Below are 23,392 nucleotides of genomic sequence, written 5' to 3' on the forward strand. Positions count from 1 at the left end.
GAAGAGATACCAGCCGAGCTTTACATCTCCCATACCAGATATCAGGTCACAATATGTTTAAACATTTGTGTGTCCATATTACAAAATGTTGTGTTCTGCCATGAAGACTGCCAGGGAATGACATTACTACGAAAAAGAATTGGCGTCTGAAGATCTACTTAAATGGAGCCATTGCTCAGCAGATTCGCGTGACTCGAGTTCACAAAACTAAACTTGCCTTTCCTTAGCCTGTAATTTCCGTGTGTCTGTCAAAATCTGCAAATATGACATAAATCGTAAAGTTTGCACTTATTTCCCCTGTGTGGTTACATAAGAATGGCGGTCTCGTATCCGTTACTGGTTAAGTGATTATCTAGTTCTGAGGTTTAAAAGAAAAGCGTTTTTAACAATGTATCAGAGGTCTGCATTAGTAATGACCTGTGTTGGTGAGTGTTGACGCTGTACTCTTACACCCACAGTCACTGCCAATTATAATACTACTTCTGTCATTAGCCTGTCCCTTATTTTATTTTTCACTTTTGAAAATCTAGTCTCCCTTCTTGTGCAGCACAGAGATAACTGCGGTAAGTGTTGAGGAATTGCAAGCGCCCGCAGTAGTTGCAACTCACCCGAGTCACGTTGATGGCCCCTCTCCACAGCCAAGCTCAATGTTGTACTAGAAAAGTAATATTGAAGGACCACAGGTGGGACTGACTGTAACTGACACAATGTGACGTATATCATCTTCTGTGCTTACTTTCCGATTCCGTTACGTGCATTTGTCTTTTATTAACACGTTGACGTTCTGTGTGACGTCGTTTATTGTACCGGTAGGTACACAAGAACTTGTTTGTGTGAAACACTATAAAGCTCTAGGTGCTCGGTCACCAAATTGACTAACGCCTTTTCCTAGGTGAAATTCCAGGCAAGTTCAAAATGTTTTTTTATTTTATTACTGGAACAATTTATCCGACATGTCTATCGTTCACACCGGAATAACTGAAAGGCAGAATAAACCTGACAAAATGCACTCTAATTTTTTAAAGAATTAGGGCCAGATGTAGCAAGAAAAACTTTTGCGACTTGCAAATTGTGAGCCATACCGACTCGCAAATTGCAACTCGCAAAAGTGCATGCCAAAAGGTGTCTCAGACACCTTCTGCGACTCGCTATGGGGTCGCAAAGACCCACCTCATGAATATTTATGAGGTGGGTCGCAAATTGCGACCCCATAGCGAGTCCCTGCACTCACAGGGATGGTGGCCTGCTGGAGACAGCAGACCTCCATATCTGTGACTGCTTTTTTTAATAAAGCAGTTTAAAAAAAAAAATTGCAGCCCGTTTTCCTTAAAGGAAAACGAGTTGCAAAAAGAAAAACTTATGAAACCATTTGTTTTTGTTTTTTTCAGAGTAGGCAGTGGTCCATAGAACCACTGCCTGCTCTGAAAAAACATTTTTTTCGTCATTCACAAAGGGGAAGGGGTCCCATGAGGACCCCTTCCCTTTTGCGAATGAGTTACCACCCACTTCAAGTGGGTGGTAACTGCGAGTTGGTTTGCGACCGCATTTGCGGCCACAAAGCAACTCAGCATGGCGATGCGGTCGCAAATAGGAAGAGAACACCCCTTCCTATTTGCGAGTCGGAATCACATTTTGCGAGTTGGTACCGACTCGCAAAATGTGACTCTGCATCGCGATGGCCGTTTTGCATGTCGCAAACGGCATTTTTCGCAGTTTGCGACATGCAAACCGGTTGCTACATCTGGCCCCAAGTGTTCAAAAATATTTTGAAAAGCAGATGCACACCTAACATAGCATGCGCAGAGCATACATAAAAAAAAGTCGCAAACAGTGAAAACGCATCAAAACTGCAGCTTGTGGGTTGCCATGATTTGTATTTAAAAACAGGCGTAGTTACATGACACGCTATTTTCCCGGATGGTATCGCTGCTGCCTGTTCCTATCACTCGTTCGTACAATGGCAGCCGAATGAAGAAGATATGCCTGTTGGGCATTTTTTTCCTCTGGTACACGAGAAATAGAAAGTATGCGTACGTTGTCGGTGTTCTCTTACCGTAATGCCTCTGGCAAAGATATTCTGCACTTTCATTTGGCTATGTCGGCGCTACATTAGCCAGTGTCAGCATTTTTATTCCTGAGGTACATATCCGGGTCATACAGTTTCCTAGGAATCTCTAAATTGCAGTACAAGACCGCATAAGGCCTGCTGAAGTAAACATCCGCGGTACCTGAGCAGCTTGTCAAAGCCATTAAAAGGTGACACCCCCCACCTTCAAGTCACACATCTACAAGTTACAGGGGGATGGGCCTTCAAGCCGTGGCAGTGCGGATGTGCTAGGCGTCGCAGAAGCACAGATATAGGTTAAAACCCGGGTTAGCGCCTGAAATATCCTCAGACGCGGGATCACACCTTGGGAGGCCGGCAGAAGTGGAAAACAAAGTACTAGTTAGATGTCGCCTACACAAGAGCTATTTGCTTTGGCAGTGTTTTTGCCAATACGGTCAGAGGCTGACGTGGGCGAGATCGGAGGGGCACAACGTGCCCATGCTTTTTTGATATATGAGAAACCGTTTCCCTACTTTTTTACATAAAGACAAGCGACCAGGGACGGTTAATTCCGATATTTTAAAGGCTTCAGCTCAAGTGTCCTTCAGTGAGTCTCCTGTGTTGTGTAACTGAAGCCCGATAGACAGCTAAACAATCCCTATTGCTAGAGTGCCTGCTTGCCTGAAAGAAATACAAATGTGCGCTCATATTTAATTTGCAAATATAAAGGGTAACCTGCAAAGTGAAAGATGCTGGGGAGCCCTTAGTGATTGATCCAATTATTTGAAGCTTTGTGATCACAAAGATGTATTCTTTTTGAGTGATAGTGCCAGCTGCGTAGCTTCAGGGGGAGTTTGAAGTCTGACACACCCTTAATGTTGTGTTTAGGTGCTTTCAATGGGGTATAGTGAGGTCTATGTCGGATTTCACAAGACACACACACTATCTTTCTCTGTGCTCCCTCCCCTCCCTTTTATTTGTCTCTCGCTCTCTGTTTTGAAGGTCTTCAAGAATGCTGGTAATTCTGCAAAAGATTCAATACAACTTATGAAAACCTTGGGGGTTTATGACCCCCAGCAATTCACACTGTCTCTTTCCATTGCCGCTTAAGCCCATCTCATGCACCCTGCTTGTCGTACAATGTACTTTAACTTTACTTGCCAGTGTGATTGTTGGAAAATCTGAAGCTCACATCTTCCGTTCTTCAATGACCAAGCTAAGCCTCTGGGTAGTGCAAAGAGTTAACAACTGAGGTGGGATGTGTCTGCTTTTAATTGTAATTTTATTTATATAGCGCTTACTACCCCTGAATGTGTTGAAGGGACAGTAATGTAAAAAAAAAGTGACCTCCTAGCACTAAAATTACATGTCACTACTCTCTCCTGCACCAACCAAGATTTAGTTATGTGGCTCTCCGGTTACACACAGACCTCTCTGGAGTGCATTAACTAATAGAGGGTTCATAATGTACTACAATGCATTTCCTTCTGAGTAACACGTTTTTTTTTTTTTTTTTTGCTACATCTTTGACCCCGCCCCCACTGCCTGCAGCATCACAGTTCTCATACTTTTTTAAGTGTCGCCTACACAGAGCTTGCACTGTGCTTGGGAAATCTATTGTGTTCAATATAAATCTTAAAAGGGGCTTACATCCTGTTCCCTTGCTTTTCATTGATTGCTGTGCTCGCCACTAACCTTTCCTCAGTTTCTGTTAGCATAATATTCCCTGTTGTTCCTCGTGTGTTCTCTCTTATCAGTGTCCCAAGGCCCAAGTATTGTTTTCATCTGCTTTTGTGGAACTTTTTTAATGTTAACCCTGCACAGTGCTTGCCACTGTGCTTGTTTACCTAATCTCCCAGTGGCTGCACGCATTTCGAGCTTGCTTGTTCTGCCTCGCAGATTGCCTTGATTAAGCACGCTTGAAATGCGTGCAGCCGCAGAGAGATTAGGTAAATAAGCACAGCGCTGTGCTCATTTTTGTTTAACTTGCACTGTGCTTGTGTACATAATCTCTCTGTGGCTGGATACAGTTCAAGAGTGCAGTTTTTGTTTTTCCCAGAAGGCCTCTGAGCTGCCCGCGTTTTCCCGCACAATGAAGGCTGTGACTCTGGCACTATAGTCATTATTCATTTACATTTAGGTGTTCAGATGATGAAACAGGAGGATCCCCTATTCTTAGCCGCTAGGTAAAATGCATGTTAAAAATCCAGGTTCTGAATTCATTTTATTTGGGGATTTCAACATGGCGCAAGTTCTCTGGCGTAGTTTAGTCCTTTGTTAATGTCAGCGGCACACCTCACTTTAATAATCACATGGACGCAAATAATCCAACATGACGAACAGCAAACAAAGGGAGATCATCCCACTGTAAGAGAATACGAAATTTCCTAGCTATCGTGAAGGAAAGTTTCAATTCTATTAAGGACACGGAGGCGAGGATTATGCAAATCTTTCTTCACTCTTTATTCAACAGCAAGTTCAAAGTTAAACAAAACATGAACAGAAAAACTACAAGTTCCATGAGCCCGCCGCCATGGTAACGAGTATCCAATGAGGTGCCCTCCTTCACGTCAGTATAAATGGCCCGAGACACGTCACACTTCCTCGACTTCACTGCGGAAGGAATCCTGGTAGAGTCAATTGGTCGTAGTTTCGGAACCTAAAAAATAGGTGTAATTAGATGCAAATCCGATAGAACACATGAAACCTACCAAAGGCAACAAAGTTATGAACTCTAAAACACATATAAATGAAAATATATCTGAATCAAGTGTTTACCTGAAAAATTAAAAATATGAGCAGAATAACCAATAAACAAAGGCATAAACGCAAGTATACTACCTTGCTACGCAGATAGATGTAATCGGGAGGGAACATATCCGCGAAATGTATGTGGGTGGGATAATCCTCGCCTCCGTGTCCTTAATAGAATTGAAACTTTCCTTCACGATAGCTAGGAAATTTCGTATTCTATCACAGGACCGGAGGCGAGGATTATGCAAGTTCAAAGCTTACTTACCACCAGTGCGGCTGCGTCGTGAATTGGTTTAAAGTAAAACTTCTTAAAAGTAGACTCTGAAGACCAATCAGCAGCATGCATGATGTCCTCCAACCTGCCCCCCACTTGTATGGCTTTGGAAGCCATAGCTCCCCGAGTAGAATGAGCCCCAAAAACTCGAATATCTATACCTGCCTCAGAGAGAATCCACCGAATCCATCTGGCAATGGAGGGAGAAGAAACCGCCCTAAACGGCTTCTTAATAGAAATCAACAATTGAGTCTCACCTGGAGGTCTACAAGAACTGGTCACTTCCTCATAGACTTTGAGACATCTAACCACACATAGCCTCGGGGAATCAGGAAAAACGGGATAGGACACCGACCTGGTATTATTCTTTGTTCTCCTTGCAATAGTAAACGTGACTCCTTCTGGAGTAAAGACTCGAGCGGAAACATCCAGTGCTCTGATATCTGACACACGCTTACAGGAAATGAGGCAGAGAAGCATGGCTAATTTTGCCGACAATTCCTTCATCGACAAATATTGGTTGTCCCGCCAAGAGGATAAGAGATTAAGAACCAAGTTCACATCCCAGAGCTCCGAATATCTAGGTTGTGGAGGTCTGGAGAGTCTAATACCCTTAAGAAGTTTACAAACCCAGGGATGCCCCCCAATCGGGAGATTATTCAGGGGAGGATGGCCCGCAGAGATGGCCGAGCGAAAAGAATTGATGGTGCGATACGCTAAGCCGGATGCAGCTAATTCCGCCAGGAAATTGATGATGTCGGCAATGCTGGCCCCCATGGGATCGCAGTGTTTGCCCACACACCAACTAGACCACCTATTCCATGCTGATCTATATCGTTTGCATGTACCAGGGGCCCAGGCCTGTGCGATTAAGTTATTAGCTTCCTGCGAAAGCCGGTTGTTTTGCCAATGATGCCGGAAATCTTCCAAGCTATGAGGGGAAGATGACCTTGAAGGATTAGAGGGTGGCAGAACCCCGACGGATCCAGGAGTATCGAGGGAAAATCCGGGAGGCGAAGAGGACACTCGCACGAGAGTTCCAGCAGAGTCGGGAACCATGCCTGTGATCTCCACCAGGGGGTTATTAGAATCACCGTCGCCTCTTGGCGGCGAACTTGAGCAGCAACCCGCGGGATAAGAAGAAACGGGGGAAAAGCATAACCCTGAAGAGTGCCCCAATGTTGGAGAAACGCATCTACTGCCATCGCTCCCGGATCCGGACGCCAGCTGAAGTATAGGGGAAGCTGGGCATTCCAACGAGACGCAAAGAGATCCACTGAACAGGGACCCCAATGATCCATGATCGCCTGAAAAACCGAGCGATGTAGTCGCCAATCGCTGGGATCCCGGAGAAACCGAGAATTCCAGTCTGCCCACACATTCTGGGTTCCCGGAAGATACTCCGCTGTGACTGAGATTTGGTGTTGAAGGCAAAAATGCCAAAAATCTATCGCTAGCCCCGCTAGGGCTCTTGATCTTGTTCCCCCTAAACGATTTATGTATTGCACTGCCGATACGTTGTCCATCCGTAGTAGAACTACGCATGAGACCTTGTTTCTCGTGAGAGACTTGATTGCAAAAGAACCCGCCAGGAGCTCCAGGCAGTTGATATGCATGGTTAGTTCCTGCGGGGTCCAGCGTCCCCCCAACGAGATGTCCCCGCAACGAGCCCCCCATCCCTGGCGACTGGCATCTGACTCGATCACCAGATCCGGGGCCGCTCCAAAGATGGCCCTGCCATTCCATGCCTCCATGTGGTCCAGCCACCAACACAACTCCGTCCTTGCCTCTTGAGACAGGGAGATCAACTCGGAGTACGTCACCCCTCGGCGAAGGTGAAACGCTTTCAAGCGTTGCAGGGCTCTGTAGTGTAGGGGACCCGGAAAAATGGCTTGAATCGAAGACGAAAGCAGGCCTACCACTCTGGCTAACTGGCGTAGAGAGATCTGGTCCCGTTGCAGGACCTTTCTCAGTTCCTTCTTTATCTTGGAAATCTTCGTCGCCGGGAGACTGAGAGACGCTGAACGGGAATCCACTAGAAACCCTAGGAAGACTAACGATTGAGTCGGAGTAAGTTGCGACTTCTGTTGGTTGATCACAAAACCAAGGTCCTGGAAAAGCGCAATAGTTGTGTTCAGATTGAACATCAACTGAGACCTGGACTGATCCATCAAAAGGATGTCGTCCAGATAAATTATGAGGCGAATGCCTTGTAACCTCAGAGTTTCCACTACTGGTTTGAGAAGTTTTGTGAAGCACCACGGCGCCGACGACAGGCCGAAGGGGAGTGTGGTGAATTCGAACACCTGGTTGTTCCATAAGAATTGCAGGAATCTGCGATGGGGTGGAAAAATAGGGACCGTGAGGTACGCGTCCTTGAGATCTAGACGAACCATCCAGTCCCCTTGTAAGAGGAGGTCGCGGAGCATGTGAATACCCTCCATTTTGAAATGTCTGTAAACCACCCACTCGTTGAAAGCACGAAGATTGATAACGGGACGAAACCCTTTGTCCTTCTTTTCCACCAAGAAGATGTTGCTTACGAAGCCTGTGGGGTGAAGGGAAGTAAAGGAAATGGCACCTTTGTGAAGAAGGGCCTGAACCTCTAAATCTATGAGTTCTGAGTCTTCTGCCGAGAACGCGATGGGCTGAGGCAGTTTCTCCTGAAATGGGGTACCCCAGAATTCTATTTGAAAACCTGAGACAGTTTGCAGAACCCATGCGTCGGAGGTAATGCGCCTCTAATTGTCCCTGAAAAACCTCAATCTCCCGCCAAAATTTGTTGGGGAAAAAGGGATAAGCCTCACCCGAGGGACCTCCTGGGGCATTATATGCTCCTCGTGCATTTCTGGAACCTCTGCTTCTTCCCCTGCCTCTGTTGGGGAAGAAGGTTCCTTGTCTGCCGTCCCTCCAACCGTTGTTGCGGAAGGAGCTGGGGCCTTGCTGGAAAGGACGGCCGGAAGAGCGACCCCTGCCTCGCCCGGCCCCGCCAAAAACCTTGTTGGGGAAAACCTTCTTAATCGAAGATTGCGCTTTATCCAAAGCTGAAAACGTAGCCACAAATTTTCCCAACTCTTTCACAAAGGGATCGCCAAATAAATTGCCTTGGGCAACAGCCCCTGCCTCCGAGTTAGACAGTTCCCCTAACTTGGGGTCGATTTTGATCAATAAAGATCTGCGTCTTTCTGCAGAGATGGCACAGTTCGCGTTGCCCAGAAGACAAACAGCTCTCTGAGCCCATCCCGCTATGATGTCCGTCTGAAGGGGAGTGTTTGCTTGCTTGGCCCGCTCCGCCAATTGAATAATCTGTGTGAGGGGACCTAACACATCAAGAAGTTTATCCTGGCATGCCCTCCAGGAGCGATCAATCCCTTTTTTGGGATCCTTGGTGTACTTGGAAAAAAACGTACACATTTTTGGGTCAATAACTGGCGTGAAAGCGACCTTATCCGATAAAGACGGGCGTGGGCACTCCGCCCGTAGACGAGTGCGCACCTCTTTGTCCAGAGGTTGCCTAATTTTACTGGCGACATATTCAGCCACCTTGTGGTCTGGACGCCACTCCGAGGAACGCGGATGGTAGATACCCTCCGGCTCAAACATATCGGAGTCAGAATCGGCGTGATCCGAAGGATCTGGTAGGGTAGCACCCGGACGCCAAGGGCGACCCGAGTCGTCATCTAAAGATGATGAGTCCTCATCTGAACCTCCCATGAAGCCTTTGGGGGATCCCAGATCAGGGTTCCATAGGTGGTGAAGCTTGTCACCCAGTACTCCGGGCAAACGGTCCTCCCGGGAGGGTACGCGCTTATGCGCGCGCGCACTCTTGGGATTGGGTGAAAATACACCATCCCCCAGGTGCCCCGCGTCGCGCTTGCGCATTTTCCTGGGGGCCGAAAGGGTAGAGGAATCACCCTCCGCTCCCGTCACACCAAACATGCCCGTACCTCTGGACACCTGTTCAGTAAGCTTAGCTACAGTATCCCTAAGAGGGGCTAAAGCGTGAGAAATAGCCTGGGAAAACAAAGTGTCCACTCCGGGGGGAAGGGTACGGTGAGAGGGACCCTCACCTGGGGACATGTTGGTAAAAGGTTCATTCTCTTGGGAGGAATGCATAATGAGGACTATGACAGAGTGTACACCCAACAAAAAATATACAATATATAGGGTAAAAAATCCCTACCCTCTCTGTCACCGATAGCAAGCCAAGAAGTAATGCCTTCCCTAATGGGGTAATTCTTACCCAAACGGGTGTCAGGGTAGGGAATAGAAAAAATGCACCAGGGTGCCAAGCATGTAGTAGAGGAGAAACCCTCAATTCTGGGAAAAAAAAAAAAGAAGCAAACGCTAAGCGCGAGCCGCGCACTGAGAGGCACGCTCTCCGACGATAAAGAACACAGCGCGCGCTCCCTCTGGTGGGCCCGACGTGTATTAAACACGCCGAGGGCCGAAAGGAAATGAAACGCTCGAGCGGCCCGTCCGTTCCGGACCGCTCATAGCGATAAAGTTGCTACACCAACAGAAAACCCCGCAAAACAATTGAGCGGCAGCGCGCCAAGTTTAGGAAACAAACTCCCAACGGAGGCAGAAAAGGCACTTATCTGAGCAGTGAAGAAAGAGGAAGTGTGACGTGTCTCGGGCCATTTATACTGACGTGAAGGAGGGCACCTCATTGGATACTCGTTACCATGGCGGCGGGCTCATGGAACTTGTAGTTTTTCTGTTCATGTTTTGTTTAACTTTGAACTTGCTGTTGAATAAAGAGTGAAGAAAGATTTGCATAATCCTCGCCTCCGGTCCTGTGATAGAATTCATGAATTCTGGTCATTGTTTTAATTTGTACCACTGTGACACCAATGGCCTATGACGTTCAATCTTGGTTGTACTGTGGCACTGTATTTTACTTCACTTGTTGGCTGCTCACTTTTCAAATGAGCACTGTCACCAGTAGTGTACGGCACTTTACCCAGATATTACAGCTGCATTGAGTTTTACTTTCACTCGTCTCCTGTTCATTCGTCGAAAACGCACCGTCTTTCTGGTCAAGTCCATTACATGCAGTCGATTGTTGAAGGTTTCAACAGTACACTGGAGCTCCTACTTGCTGCAGCATGGAGTTTGAGAGGCAGATGTCCAGGAATGTCTCCAAGAGTTGCCCACTCCTTTCTCTTCACCTGGAAGTGGTGTCACCCGCGCCCCCTCCAGAGGAGAAGGTTTCATTATTCAGCAGCACCACAGAAGGTACAGGGTTAGGCTGTCAAAACATGTCACCTTTCACTTTAAGCGATCACTTAACCCAGTTTATAAAATACTGGGTAAACATTTTGCACCCCTTTCTTTTTAATGCTTCTTTCCACCTGATCATCATAACCAGTGGTTTAAATATAAGATGCCTGATACCTTTTGAGTTTAACAGAATATCATTTGAATATGGCTAGACGTAGCCAGTGCTTTGAATGGGCTGGTACTCACCGCTTCATGGTTTCAGTAAGTTATACTGCACAACTGTTCACCAAGCTACTACAAAAAACAGCTTTTTATTAATCAAGTAGGCGAAAGTCAATGCGTTTATCAATGCTTGTTTTTTAATGTACTTCTACCCCCGACTGTCGCTGATGTTCAGCATGGCTAAAAGTTAATGGTGTGGAGTGGCATATAGTGCAGTGGGGCAGGAGAGTGTAATAGAGTGGATTTGTTGGAGTAAAGTGTCGTAGTTTGAAGTAGAGGGGAGTAGAGTTCAGTGGATCAGTGTTGTGGAGTGGCGTAGAGTGGGTTGGGGAGGAGTTGGTTAGGGTGGCATGGAATGAGGTAGTGGGGTGGATTGTGCTGAGTAGAGTGGGTTGGATTGAGGTAGAGTGGGTGGTTAGGAGTGGGAGGAGTGAATGAGTGGATGGGGGTGGAGTGGATTACATTCAGGTGGGGTGGGGTGGATTGGATTGGATTGGATTCGGGTAAGGTGGAGTGGGATTTGTTCCATTGGGGTGGATTGGACTGGAGTAGTATGGATTGGAGTAGGGTGGATTGGGTTGGATTGGTGTGAGGTGGGTTGGATTGGGGTAGATTGGATTGGTGTTGACTGGGGTGGACTGGATGGGTGTGGGGTGGGTTGGATTGGGGTGGATCGGATTGGGGTGGATCGGATTGGATTAGGGCGGGTTGGATTGGTGTTGGGTGGATTGAAGTGGATTAGGTGGTTTGGAGCGGGGTGGCTTGGATTGGATTGGATTGGATTGGATTGGATTGGATTGGATTGGAGTGGGGTGGGGTGGGGTGGACTAATAGAAGTTTCAAAATGTACTACAGTGACACTTTTTTAAAATTTATTTTTGCATTTAAGCTGCACATTATTTTATATGAAGCTACCTGACGGTGGAAGGCCAAAAAAATCTTGACCCTGCCCCCACTGCATGCAGCATAACAGATCCCATACTTTCTTTTAATGTACTTTGACTCCCGAGTGTGGCTGATGGCTAAAAGTTAGTGATGTGGAGTGGCGTATAGTGAAGTGGGGGAGTAGAGTGTTGTAGGTGGAGTAGAGTGTTGAGTTTAGTAGAGGGTAGTATATTTCAGTGGTTCAGTGACTGTTTTGGAGTGGGGGTAGGATAGGGTGGCCCTAATTGAAGTAGTGGGATGGATTGTATTGGAGTAGAATGGTTTTTTTTGGATTGGGGAAGAGTGGGATACCGGATGATTGGATTGGAGTTGGGTGGATTGAAATAAGGTTGGATTGGGTTGGATTGGGTTGGAGTGGGGTGGATTGGTTTGAAGTGGATTAGGGGGTTTGAGAGATGGATTAAGGTGGTTTAGTGAGGGGTAGTTTAAGGTGGATTGGAGTGGAATGGAGTAAAGTGGATTAGAGTGGAATGGATTAAGGTGGGTTGGAGTGGGCTGGGTGGATTTGATTGGAGTGTACTATTTTAATGAGGTGACTTGGTGTGTGGTGGATTTGGGTGGGTTGGATTGGAATGGGTTGGGATGGAGTGGGGTGGATTGGACTGGGTGGTGTGGTTTAGAGTGCGGTGGAAAGGGCGGGAGTGGGGTGGAGTGGTTTGGGTTGGAGTGGGGGGTGAAGTGGGTTGGATTGGGGCAGACTGGAATAGAGTAGATTGGATTGTGCTGTGTTGGATGGATTGGATTGAGTGAGCGGTTGGAATTTGAGTGAGCTGGGGTAGATTGTGTGGTGGTGTTGATTGGAGTGGGGTGTACTGCACGATTGTGTCAAAGTATAATCATGGAATTTGCACATAACAAAGAAAGTGTCACTTTGCAGTAGAAAAAGATAATCCTCGCCTTTTAAGAAAAGGGCACAGGAGCACAAAAAAAAAAAAAACATGAGTGCAAAGTGAGAACAGAAGACTTGGCAAAATAAAAGAAAGTTAACTAGAGAAAGTAAAACTTTTTAATTTTGTTTGTCCTGCTGGGCACATTTTTTCCAGTTACACGCCTTCTGTTTTCAGGGCACTAGAAGTTAAACGGAACAATATAGTGTCTCAGTCACATCCAGAGTAGCAGACAGGCACTGATTACATTGAAACAATCAGCACTTGGTCCCTGCTTCATAGAAAGGAACGGAAATTATGCTAGGCCTGCAGTGACCAATTAAGAGGCTGTAAAGAAGAGTGCTACACAAGCCAACAAATGGAAAAACAACGTGCAGGCTCCAAGCTCTCTTGTATTAACAAGTGTCTCGCAAGCTGTTCTGCTTTGCTTCTGACTGAGAGGAAACAGAACTAAAGAATGCAAGGAATGCAGCAGTCTGAGTAATGAATTCATTAGGACAATCCAGGTTACACAAAGATAACGTGAGCCCTTAATGTGAATGCAGCAACACACTTGCAACTCTTAAAATAATCACAGCAGTAGAAGAATAATAATAATAAAAGAAAATACAATACATCAACAATGTGTATGTATGTGTATATATATGTATGTATAGTGACTAGGTATATTTATGCATGCACACAGTAAAGCTAGATATTAAGAATTAAAAATGCATCACCATGGTGCTCGAATCCAACATCATCCTTTGTATGCCAGCGTCAAGCTTGGAACCCGTGACAGCTGTGACAGAAGAGAACAACCCCAATAGGATTACCCTGACCAATGCATCCACCCTCTGAGATGAGGTCCTTCTCCCTCAGTGACGTGTCCACCTTCCCAGAAGACCTGAAATACGCAGAGATCAACCCTCCATTGAAGAAGCCTTCCGCCGCCCCGACGGACCTGAAAAACTACAGACCCATCTCACTGCTTCCCTACCCAGCCAAAGTAATCGAGAAGCCCATCAACGCCCAGCTCACTGAATTCATCAAGACCAACCACGTCCTGGACCTCTCCCAATCCTGATTCAGGATCAACCACAGCACAAGACCACACTCCTTACAGCCACGGATGTCAACCACACGCTCCTCGACAGCGGCGAAACAGCAGCCCTCATCCTCCTGCGCCTTTACCTCACCTTCAACACTGTCTCCCACACCACCCTCTGCACCAGACTACATGACGCCGGCATCTGCGGCAAAGTCCTTGAGTGGATCTGCTCCTCCCTCACCGGCAGAAGCCAGAGAGTCAGGCTCCCACCATTCGCCTTGAAACCAACGGAGACCAGCTGCGGTGTCCCCAGGGCTCCTCCCTGAGCCCCACCCTCTTCAATATCTATATGACCCCGCCCGCGAACATCGTCAAACACCATCGTCTCAACATTGTCTTCTACGCCAATGACACTTAGCTGATTCTCTTCCTCACCGACGAACCATCAACAGCCAAGAACAACTTCCACAACAGAATGAAGGCAGTCGCCTGGATGAAAGGCAACTGCTTCAAGCTCAACTCCGGAAAGACTCAGGTCCTCATCCTGGGCTCCACCCCCCTCCACCTGGGAGGACTCCTGGTTGCCCACAGCTCTCGGGCCCCCCCCCCCACAACCAACTGACCACACACGCAACCTCTGCATCATCCTCTACTCCTCGCTCTCAGTGGCCTGCCAAGTCAACACCTTCTCATCATTGTGCTTCCACACGCTTTGCCTGCTCTGAAAGATCTTCTAATGAATCCCCATTGAGGCAAGGAGAACAGTCACCAAGGCACTCATCAGTAGCAAGTTTGACTGCGGCAATGCACTCTATGCCTGCATCACCAAGAAACTCCAAACAAGACTCCAGAGAATCCAGAACGGCGGGGCTAGACTCATCCTGGACATCTCCCTCCTCAACCACATTACCACACACTTGAGAAATCTCCACTGGCTACTGGTCATCAAAAGAATTACCTTCAAGTGCCTCACACATTCATACAAGGCCCTACACAAAATCTGGCCCTCCCACCTCAACCACCGCCTTTCCTTCAACACTCCCACCTGACAGCTCCGCTCTGCCCAGCTGGCCCTTGCCTCCACCCAAAGGATCCGTAAGAACTCTGCTGGCGGAAGATCCTTCACCTACCTCGCAGTGCAGACCTGGAACATACTGCCTCTCCTCCTCAGACAGCCCCCCCCCCCCCCCTTCCTGCTGATCCAGTTCAGGAAGGAACTCAAGATCTGGCTCTTTGACTGATCCGCATCCTTCCTCTCAGTGCCTTAAGAAGCTGATAAGCTGTGCCCTATGAACACCTGATTGATTGATTTGATTCCAGCCTACCCCAGACCAACCCATTCCAATGCAATCTACCCGACTCCACTCAGATCTACCTCACTCCACTCCAATATTTCCTGTCCAATTTATCCCATCCAATTCCACTCCTAACTCCACTGAAATCTATCTCACTCCACTTCACCCCACTCTAACACAATCTACAGCACCCCAGTCTACCGTAATCTACCCCACTACATTCTACTTGAATCAACCCTATTTCACACTCCACTCTACCCATTTCTCACCCACTCCATTCCAATCTACCCCAGTCCAAATTAACCCATTTGACCCCAATCCAGCCTACCCGGTCTATCCCCCAATCTTCCCTAACACAGTCTACCCCACTTCAATCTACCCCATTATGCTCCAGTATAGCCCACCTCACCCACCCACTGCAATCTACACCACAATAATCTATCCCACTCCAAGCTACTCTACTCATGCCTTTTCTATCTACCCCACTGCACCCAACTTCAGCCTACCCCACTACACTCTTCCCCAATCTTTCTCTGTACTCCCCTCCAATCTATCCAACTCCAATCTACCTCACCCCACTCAGATCTGCCCCACTCTGCTCCACCCCAACCTCCCCCTTTCCAATCTACCTCACTCCACTCAACTCAAGCCTACCCCATTCCATTCTACTGTACCCAGTCTACCCCCTCCAGCTCGCTCCATACTACCACATGCCAATCAAATCTACCTCACTCCAGTCCAATCTAACCCACTTCACTCCGATTACCCTACTAATCCCAAACAACCCTACTGCAATATACCACATCCAATCTGCTAAACGTAAGTCTACTCAACTCCAGTCTATCCAACCCCACCCTGCTGTCTCCTACCCCACACCAAACCATCCCACCCCAAACTACCCCACTCCTATCTACCTCCAGTCTGTCCCTATCCATTCAAATCTATCCCACTTCACTCCATTCCAGTCTGTCCAACCATAATCCACCAAATCTATCGCATTACAATCTACCCCACTCCACCTCACCCTAATCTACCCCATTTCACTCCAGTCTTCCCCAATCCACTGCACTCTTTCCCAATATATCCCTTCCATTGTACCCTAATGTAATCTACACCAATCCACCCCAGGGCAGTATACTTCACTCCACCCCAGTATGCTCCAATTCAATCTAGCCTACCCCACCCCATGCCACTAACTTTTAGCCATGCTGAACACAGTCACGCTGGTGCACAACATGGCTAAACATGTTGCCAAAGCCAATAGCGCCTGCGTAGGTGAGATCTGTTGGCTTTGCCAATACTTGTTATGTGTTCTGGAATGTGGTGTGCTTGTGAATGATGCTGAAGAAGCTTTGCAAGAATAAAAAGGTAGTACATTATTCAAGCTGTAAGTTTTGAAACTGCTGGTTTTTAAATTTGGCTATTGCTTAATAATTGGCAGTATTTTTTATGTTGGTGCATTGATGGAATTTGTTTAAATTGGAATATGAAATATAAGTGCCAGATAATAGGCATGCCTTATCAGTCATATTTGAATTTTCTTCAGTTTGCTCTTGTAAAATACCAAAATAAGACCAACACTGGCTCAATATATTAACTGACTGACTCACTTGAACATCTCGCTTTTTATTATTGTAACCTTTTTATGACGAGTTATGGGAAAGCTGCTCTCAGAGTGTTAATTTTATATAAAGTTTTAGATTATTTGTATTTTTTGTAGGATGGCATACCAGCAGCTCTAATCTTGACTCCTACAAGAGAATTGGCTATTCAGATAGAGCGCCAGGCAAAGGAATTGATGACTGGCCTTCCCAACATGAGAACTGCGCTGCTAGTAGGCGGAATACCTCTCCCACTTCAGCTGCATCGACTAAAGCAAAGTATACAGGTCAGTTACTTTAGGTGTTGAAACAACAATATGTCAGCACTTTTGTGCTTTAGATTTTTTTGTCCAGTGCACGTAATCTTTGTGTGACCAAAACTGGTGAATAAAGCCCTGCACTGCTGAATGCAATGCAGGCTACTAGAGAAGAGAGAGTAAATATAACTATAAATGGTCCTGTCTGTATAAAAAAATTGAACATAATATTAATACATCTAATAGTGGATCGTCTTACTGCTATTGGCCTGAGCACTGTTTGTAAACTTTGATGTTATGTGTTACCAAATATTGCAGAAAAATACACCCCCCCACCCATATGTATTGTTTATCCGTATATGTGACTGCTTTAGTCAATCTAAGCCTATTCTTTTAAAGAGGGTGATCTGAGATGCTGTAGCTTCAGCCTTTGCCTTTACCACAGCACCCATGGATGACTCTGCAACCTCTGCCACTTTGCTGGCCAAGGCACACACACGGAATGCCATTCGCTGCAACTGAAACGTGTTGATATTATAGAGGTGCATGTAGTCTTTATTTTAGCCCTAAATCATGGTCCCAGGGCCAACGGACCACTCTCCAATCCCTAGCACGTTTTCCTTTTTATTTTTTATAATTCGGCCTTAAGGACCTTTCCTAATAAGTGGTACATGCATGAAAGCTGGATTCTGGAAACTTTAGTACAGATTGCTGCAGGAGGGAAGGGGCTTGAAAAGTTCCTTTTCCCTTTGATTCTCTTTAACAGGGTTTATTTATGATTCTGCAAAACCAACTGGAGGGAATGACAAAGTGTGGCATAAAGGCAGTGCTCACAGCAAATTACACACTTTTGTTAGTTTTCTATGAATCTGTACAATCTTTTTTAAATATATAAATATTAAACTTGAAAGGTAATTGTTTTGTTGATTGTTATTGGAATTAGAGCTCGGTAGAAGGCCCCCAGGCATATGGGTAATAGTCATATTACTGAGACAAGCATCACCTCACAGACTGAGAGAAGCCTGCAACCCGACACTGGTATTATGGGATGCCTACTTAAAATGGGAAAAGCTTAGTCTCAATCTAGCCAGTTCCAAAGTAGCTATCTCCTATGCAGGGCAGAAAATCTTGTTCCCAGACTTGGTTCTAGAAAAACAGAGAAAACGACCAGTCCTTAGTCAAGTCAAGATGATGCTTTCATCCCAGCTGTAAAGGCTTGCTTTCTTCAATCAGCAAAACTGCGCATTTTCTAAGGGAGATTTTGCTATATTTTTCATGATAACCAAACGTCAGAAGTCCTTTATAGCAGGGTGATGAAGCCCTTTATAGCAGGATGCGGTAGGCAGATGCTCAGTATAGTAAGATAGTCAATATGTAGGTGCCTGTTTCAGCATGCTTTTTTTTCCCCCCGTAAGAAGCTTACCAGTTGTGATGTGGTTTGCTTAAAAGGACCTGTGCATTGTCTGTTTGGGGACGTTGATATATCTTGCCACAAAACATGTCAGTGGACATGTTATTTTATTTTCTCTTCATATTATTGATGTGGAATAATGCAAAGTCTTCTCTCAGGCTGACTATTTTGTGTTGTCCATTTATGATTTGTAGGTAATTAGAAAGTGTGTACAAGGCTTCTTGTGATTGTTTTGTATAAATAAAACAAAAGAGATTTCAGCCTCAAAAATTAAACCAGGGATTAACACAGTATTTTATATGCAACAGTTGGGATTATGGGTACACAATTATAAACTGGAAGTACTATCTGTAGTGCAGTCTGAGCTTACATTTCTTTAGAGGCCTCACCGTAATAATAAAGGGTTTACACTAGTGAACCATAAATACAAGTTTGAATAGCATTAACATTTGGGAACAAATGTTACCTTAACTGCACACAATGCACTTAACTGAACCATAATGTGGTACTGTAAACTGGCATCCAAAGAGTTTGTGCTACAGGGTTGGGTCTACTTGTCCCAAGGATAGAATAAATATGACAACTTGTTGTCCTTGACCCCAAACAGTATGTCCTGGGCATCGGGATGTAGGAGTTCCACACCCCTGCCCACAAGCAGAGCAAACGAGTAAAGAAGACTATTAAAAATAGTCAATTTGCTTTAAACAAAGGCTAAATTAAAAATTTATGGAGGCAGCCATGATGTCATCCAAAACATCAGTAGGAAGGGAGCCCAAAGAGGATCCTGCAGACGACAGACCCTTCAAGGCCTCGGTGAGCAAATCAAAGAAACATACATGATCCAAAGCCTCAGCCTCTGCATAGAAAGTAGCATCCTGCGCAATGTCCAGTGGTTGAGCCAGATAAAAACATACTTGGATGGGTAACATCCATATCCATATAGGATGGCTCATAAAAGGCACCTTGAAGGAACCGCAGTTTCATAGGACAACTCCAGAAATTAACCCTAAGCGGGAACATCACAAGATCCATGTAAATGTTGATACCAGTTACTGTCCAAAACACACATCCAGCGTGCACTCGAAAGGACACTAAAGACAGCAGAACACAGGTTGCAGGCAGTCGAACCATACTGGTCAAAAAGATAAAGACCAGTTGGCGTTTAGTTCCTCCAACAAAGACACTTCAAAGTGCTATATCATGCTTTCACGACACGGCTAGACGTGCAGGAGTTTCACCACCATTTGGCTTTGAAATGGGACATCAATTACGGAGGAAAAAATAATAGTAAAATACCACCAATTAATACCAGTACAAGCTGTATGTCTCCAGAAACACTTGAAAACAGAGTGTAAAACGGATGGAATTCTTCCAAAGACAGTCTGCAAAGTGCTGACAAAACCAGACCCAGCCTCTTTAAAAAAAAAAAAAAAAAAAAAAAGCACACAACATCTACAGTGTTGAAAGTATTAAGTGTGGCTCACAAGTTCACCAAAGTGTCTTGGGAAGTTGGTATCTAAAAGCAACTGTATTTCGGCAGATGACCTCCCACTTGTATTTCAAATGTTTTACGGGCAGATGTAAGCGCCATGTGTTTTTGAAACAATAGTGCTTTTAGTCTGCTCAGCTTGCCGAAGTTAACTTTAAAGTTCGAAATGGAAGGCCACAAACTCTGTACCCTAATCTCATGCATGGGGGAAATAACACGTTACTTCAGCAGGTCACTATTTGAGAAACAGAAAGCACATATGGGATACCTGCTCTCATCTCGCAGCAGTCTTGATCACCCAACATTAAGTAACTTCATTTGAAAGAACAAACATTGGGCGAATCAAGGGGACGGGAGCGCCCTTCAAGTATCAAGCTAAATTGGCCACCGACACGTTATATATGGCAAGCAGTGTCACCTGTTTACTAATCATTAAGTGGCTTACAGAAGTTTCACAATCACTACCACTGGGAAAGACTTCCTTTTCCCCGCTCATGCATTTGTAACTGAAAGGCAGTTTCCACACCTCATACATAAAACTCTCCCCATAAGCTTCAAATCTGCCTACCGGATAATGTTTCAACCACAATGTGAATTGAAATGTGGAAATTGGCAGGGAGGTCACTCCATGTACTAACCACACTGCTGATGGAGTATCCGCAACTGTGAAAGGCTGCTTTTCTAGATTTTATATAGTAAGCATGTGTATGTTGCATCCTTCTTTGCCATTATCTGTTGCTTGCATGTTAGATCGAAGAGCAAGAATAACTTTCGAGTTCACTTGCTTCAAGGGCACGCAGTTCGATTTCAGAACCTATAATGTCCAACTCAAGGAAGTGGCCCATTGTATCCATCATGGCTGTAAGGCTTTTGCATTTTGAACGCTAGCCTTTATCACCGTCTCTAAGACTGGAACTGGGGTTACAACAATGATGCATTTCCCCTGAGCCAGTGGTCTTTACGTAATGACAGCCATCTGAACTGCAGTGAGTATTTTTTTCAGTGGATGCAAAATGCATTGCAGCATAGCAATATAAATGTGAATTATATGAAATTGGCACTCTCCTCTTCATTGAAAGGGACATAAGTAAAGCCAGTAGCACCCTGAATTATCTAGATGACCAAATTTGTTTTGTTTCCACGTGTGTAGATGTTTTGCTTCAAGCATGACAGTCTGTAATGATCTGGGTATTTGTGTGTGCTTTGGAGTCCAGTGTTTGTTTGAAACATCTGGACGAATTCAGTCATAAAGTGGTTTTATGCATTGCGCATAACCTGGTATGTATGTTCTGCCAAAATTAAAATGTTGTTTTTTGAGCAGTCCAATACGGCATTTCCTTCAGTTTGGTGGGTACTTTACCCATAATAGCATCAATAGTTACTGGGTTAATCCCAAGGTAAAGCAGCCCTTGCTGGGACAGTGTTCAATGTTTGCATTACAAATTGTGTTAAGCGTCTATATAATCTAACTAGATTATCGTATAATGGTCTCAGGTTGGCCGCTGCTACAATATGGTGTATAGGCATCTAGAATTAGGTATGTGGCACTGTCATTACTGAGGGAACCCAATACAACATATTGAACAACTTGTGGTAGGGTGCCTTGGAAACAATTCTAAGATTCCTGATATGTCAGAGGTATTTCTAAATACTTGTATGCTCCATATTGTTGTGGAATGCTAGCTGCTTTGTACGTATGAAATTTATTTGTGCTGGTATCAATTGTAGGAAAATTAATCCATGAGTGAAATGTTTCAGTTCTGTACATGTTTTGTGCCTCTACAACAAATGTAACATCCCCACCCCATTTGGTAGAACATTTAGAAATAAATGTTGTGACAGCAGGTCTGCAATTTACTGGAATAACAATTGGGTTCGCTATTTTAAAAAATGGAATTTGGAGAAGGAAACTATAAGTGGGGTATCCTTTGGAATGTTCAAGCTTGAACAACCTGCAGACAAATATAAGCGCTACCTATACAGCTGAGGAGAATATTTTTCTAACACCATGTATGTCTCCATATAAAAGTAATAGGGCACCTTAGGCATACAAGAGAAATCTACTCGGAAAATCTGTAAAATAAGTACCTGACTTTTACAAGTTTGTGGCACCATGTTATGCGGTTCCCACTAGAGTCATAAGACTGCATGTTTAGGACAGCAGAGTGTGGGAGACTGAGTACATCCACACCATTAGTACCGGTCAGCATAACTCATGACTAGCTCACAGTGCCTCACCTGAACTCCCAAACCTGCCGTGGTGAAAGGTGATTATGGCGACCTGAACATGACGCTGACTCCCCAGGGAAGCCATGGAAATGGAGCTCACACCTTTCGTAGTATTACTCATGCATGCCAAGGTGAGACACAATAGAAGTTAAGTTTTCAATGCATTTATGGAAACAATGGCAGTCTGCCCGATATAGTATGTGAGCCTCGTTAATTAGGCTGATGAAACAAAGCAAAGTAATAAACATTACAAATATGGTAAAGATAAGCAATCCTACCATGTTGTATATGGTTCTAGATGTTCTAGAGGTTCCTGCCTCCCCCTATCTCTATGCTGCGAGCATAGCACGTGTACCCTTCTGCGTGACCCGATGTAAGGGATTGGACCCAACCCCATACCTGAAACAGTGTCTGGCGTTAGTAGGTGATGTAGCTGGCAATCCCCCTAGGAGGCTGGTAAATCAGCACCATCGAAGCTGGATTTCATACAGCATGCATCCCAGGATAGTCGTGGTCGGAATGGCCTCTGGGTCGGTCACTCTTTATATAATAAACCATACTGTGTTGGAAGTACAGTCCTCATGCAATGCTGGGTCTAGGTGTTAAAAGCTGCCTCCTGAACGAGCAACACAACTAGCATATCCTGTACAGTGTTCTTTAGCCTCGGACAGAGAATACTGATTACATGTCATGCAAAGGCTAACTAAATCAGCAGCTTGTTCCTCATTTCCTAGAATAAAAGCAAGCTGATAATATGTAAGGATCATCACTAAAAAGCAGCTTTACTAAAATGAACAAAATATGAACTATAAAATGAAGCTAAACAGGGTTAGCCAACTCTGGTTCTAGAAGTGCTAACAACACTTAACCATGCAAACTGACATAGATACATGAGGCCACACTTATACCTGTCTGCGAAGGAGGATAAAGATTGGTGCACAGACAAGAAATATGCCGGTCCAGTTGTCAACTGTGAATACACAAATCGATACAGAAGACTAAATGCACCAAGGCGCTAATATGAGGTGCAGCTGTGCAGGTCGCCAGGCTGCTGCTGGCAGCCAACCCCTGTTCCTGTGGGTATCCTACCGGTCAACTCAAATAAAGATTTAGAAAAATATCAAGGAAAATACTACATAAAGGAAGTACGCCTACCACCTGTACGCTCAAAGGAACCTGGAGGTTTCAGTAACCACAAACCAAAGGAATTGTGGCTCTGAAGTGGTGTGATATGCTGACCAATACTTTGCATGAACACCTCAAATAAATAATGTCCAGTGAGAAAATAAATTGTCACAGAACATTTGTAGGTAGTAGGAATAAATGAAGACTTCTTATTTATGACAGAACATTAACGTCTTCTACTCCAGTTATCTACATTCTCTTTAGTAGCAGTAATACAGCCCGGCTATCCTGAGCATTTTGCAACACACTTTGTGTCGCTGAAAACCAACTAGTAGCATAATAAAGAGCACATAAACCTTTCCAATGCATCTATCATGAAACAAAGGAAAGTGTGCTTAGCTCGTAAAAACAGGAACAGAAAACATTTTGTGACAGGTGGCCCAAAAAACCCTGAGCAGAAAGCCCTTGTCCACTTGACTACAAAAGATTCAAACCCAGTGGTCTTGTACAGGCCCAGGGCACACCCTGAATGTAGAAAAGTAACCTTTCATAATTGCAGTTTTGCTGGGCAGGATGTCTAACAGTTAGACCCTCAAACAT

At 45.1% G+C, this 23,392-nt stretch overlaps 1 protein-coding gene across 2 annotated transcripts in view; it reads left to right on the forward strand.

Moving 5' to 3' along the window:
- The window catches only part of DDX59 (DEAD-box helicase 59), a 141,081-nt gene that overhangs the window by 50,194 nt on the left and 67,495 nt on the right, over positions 1–23,392 (forward strand). For both annotated transcript variants that reach the window (XM_069231427.1, XM_069231428.1), the window contains exon 2: positions 16,401–16,568. In XM_069231427.1, the coding sequence (XP_069087528.1) occupies positions 16,401–16,568 (168 nt within the window). The remainder of the gene's footprint in view (positions 1–16,400; positions 16,569–23,392) is intronic.

Source organism: Pleurodeles waltl, chromosome 4_2 (assembly GCF_031143425.1).
Source record: "Pleurodeles waltl isolate 20211129_DDA chromosome 4_2, aPleWal1.hap1.20221129, whole genome shotgun sequence".
In the NCBI taxonomy this organism is placed as follows: Eukaryota; Metazoa; Chordata; class Amphibia; order Caudata; family Salamandridae; genus Pleurodeles; species Pleurodeles waltl.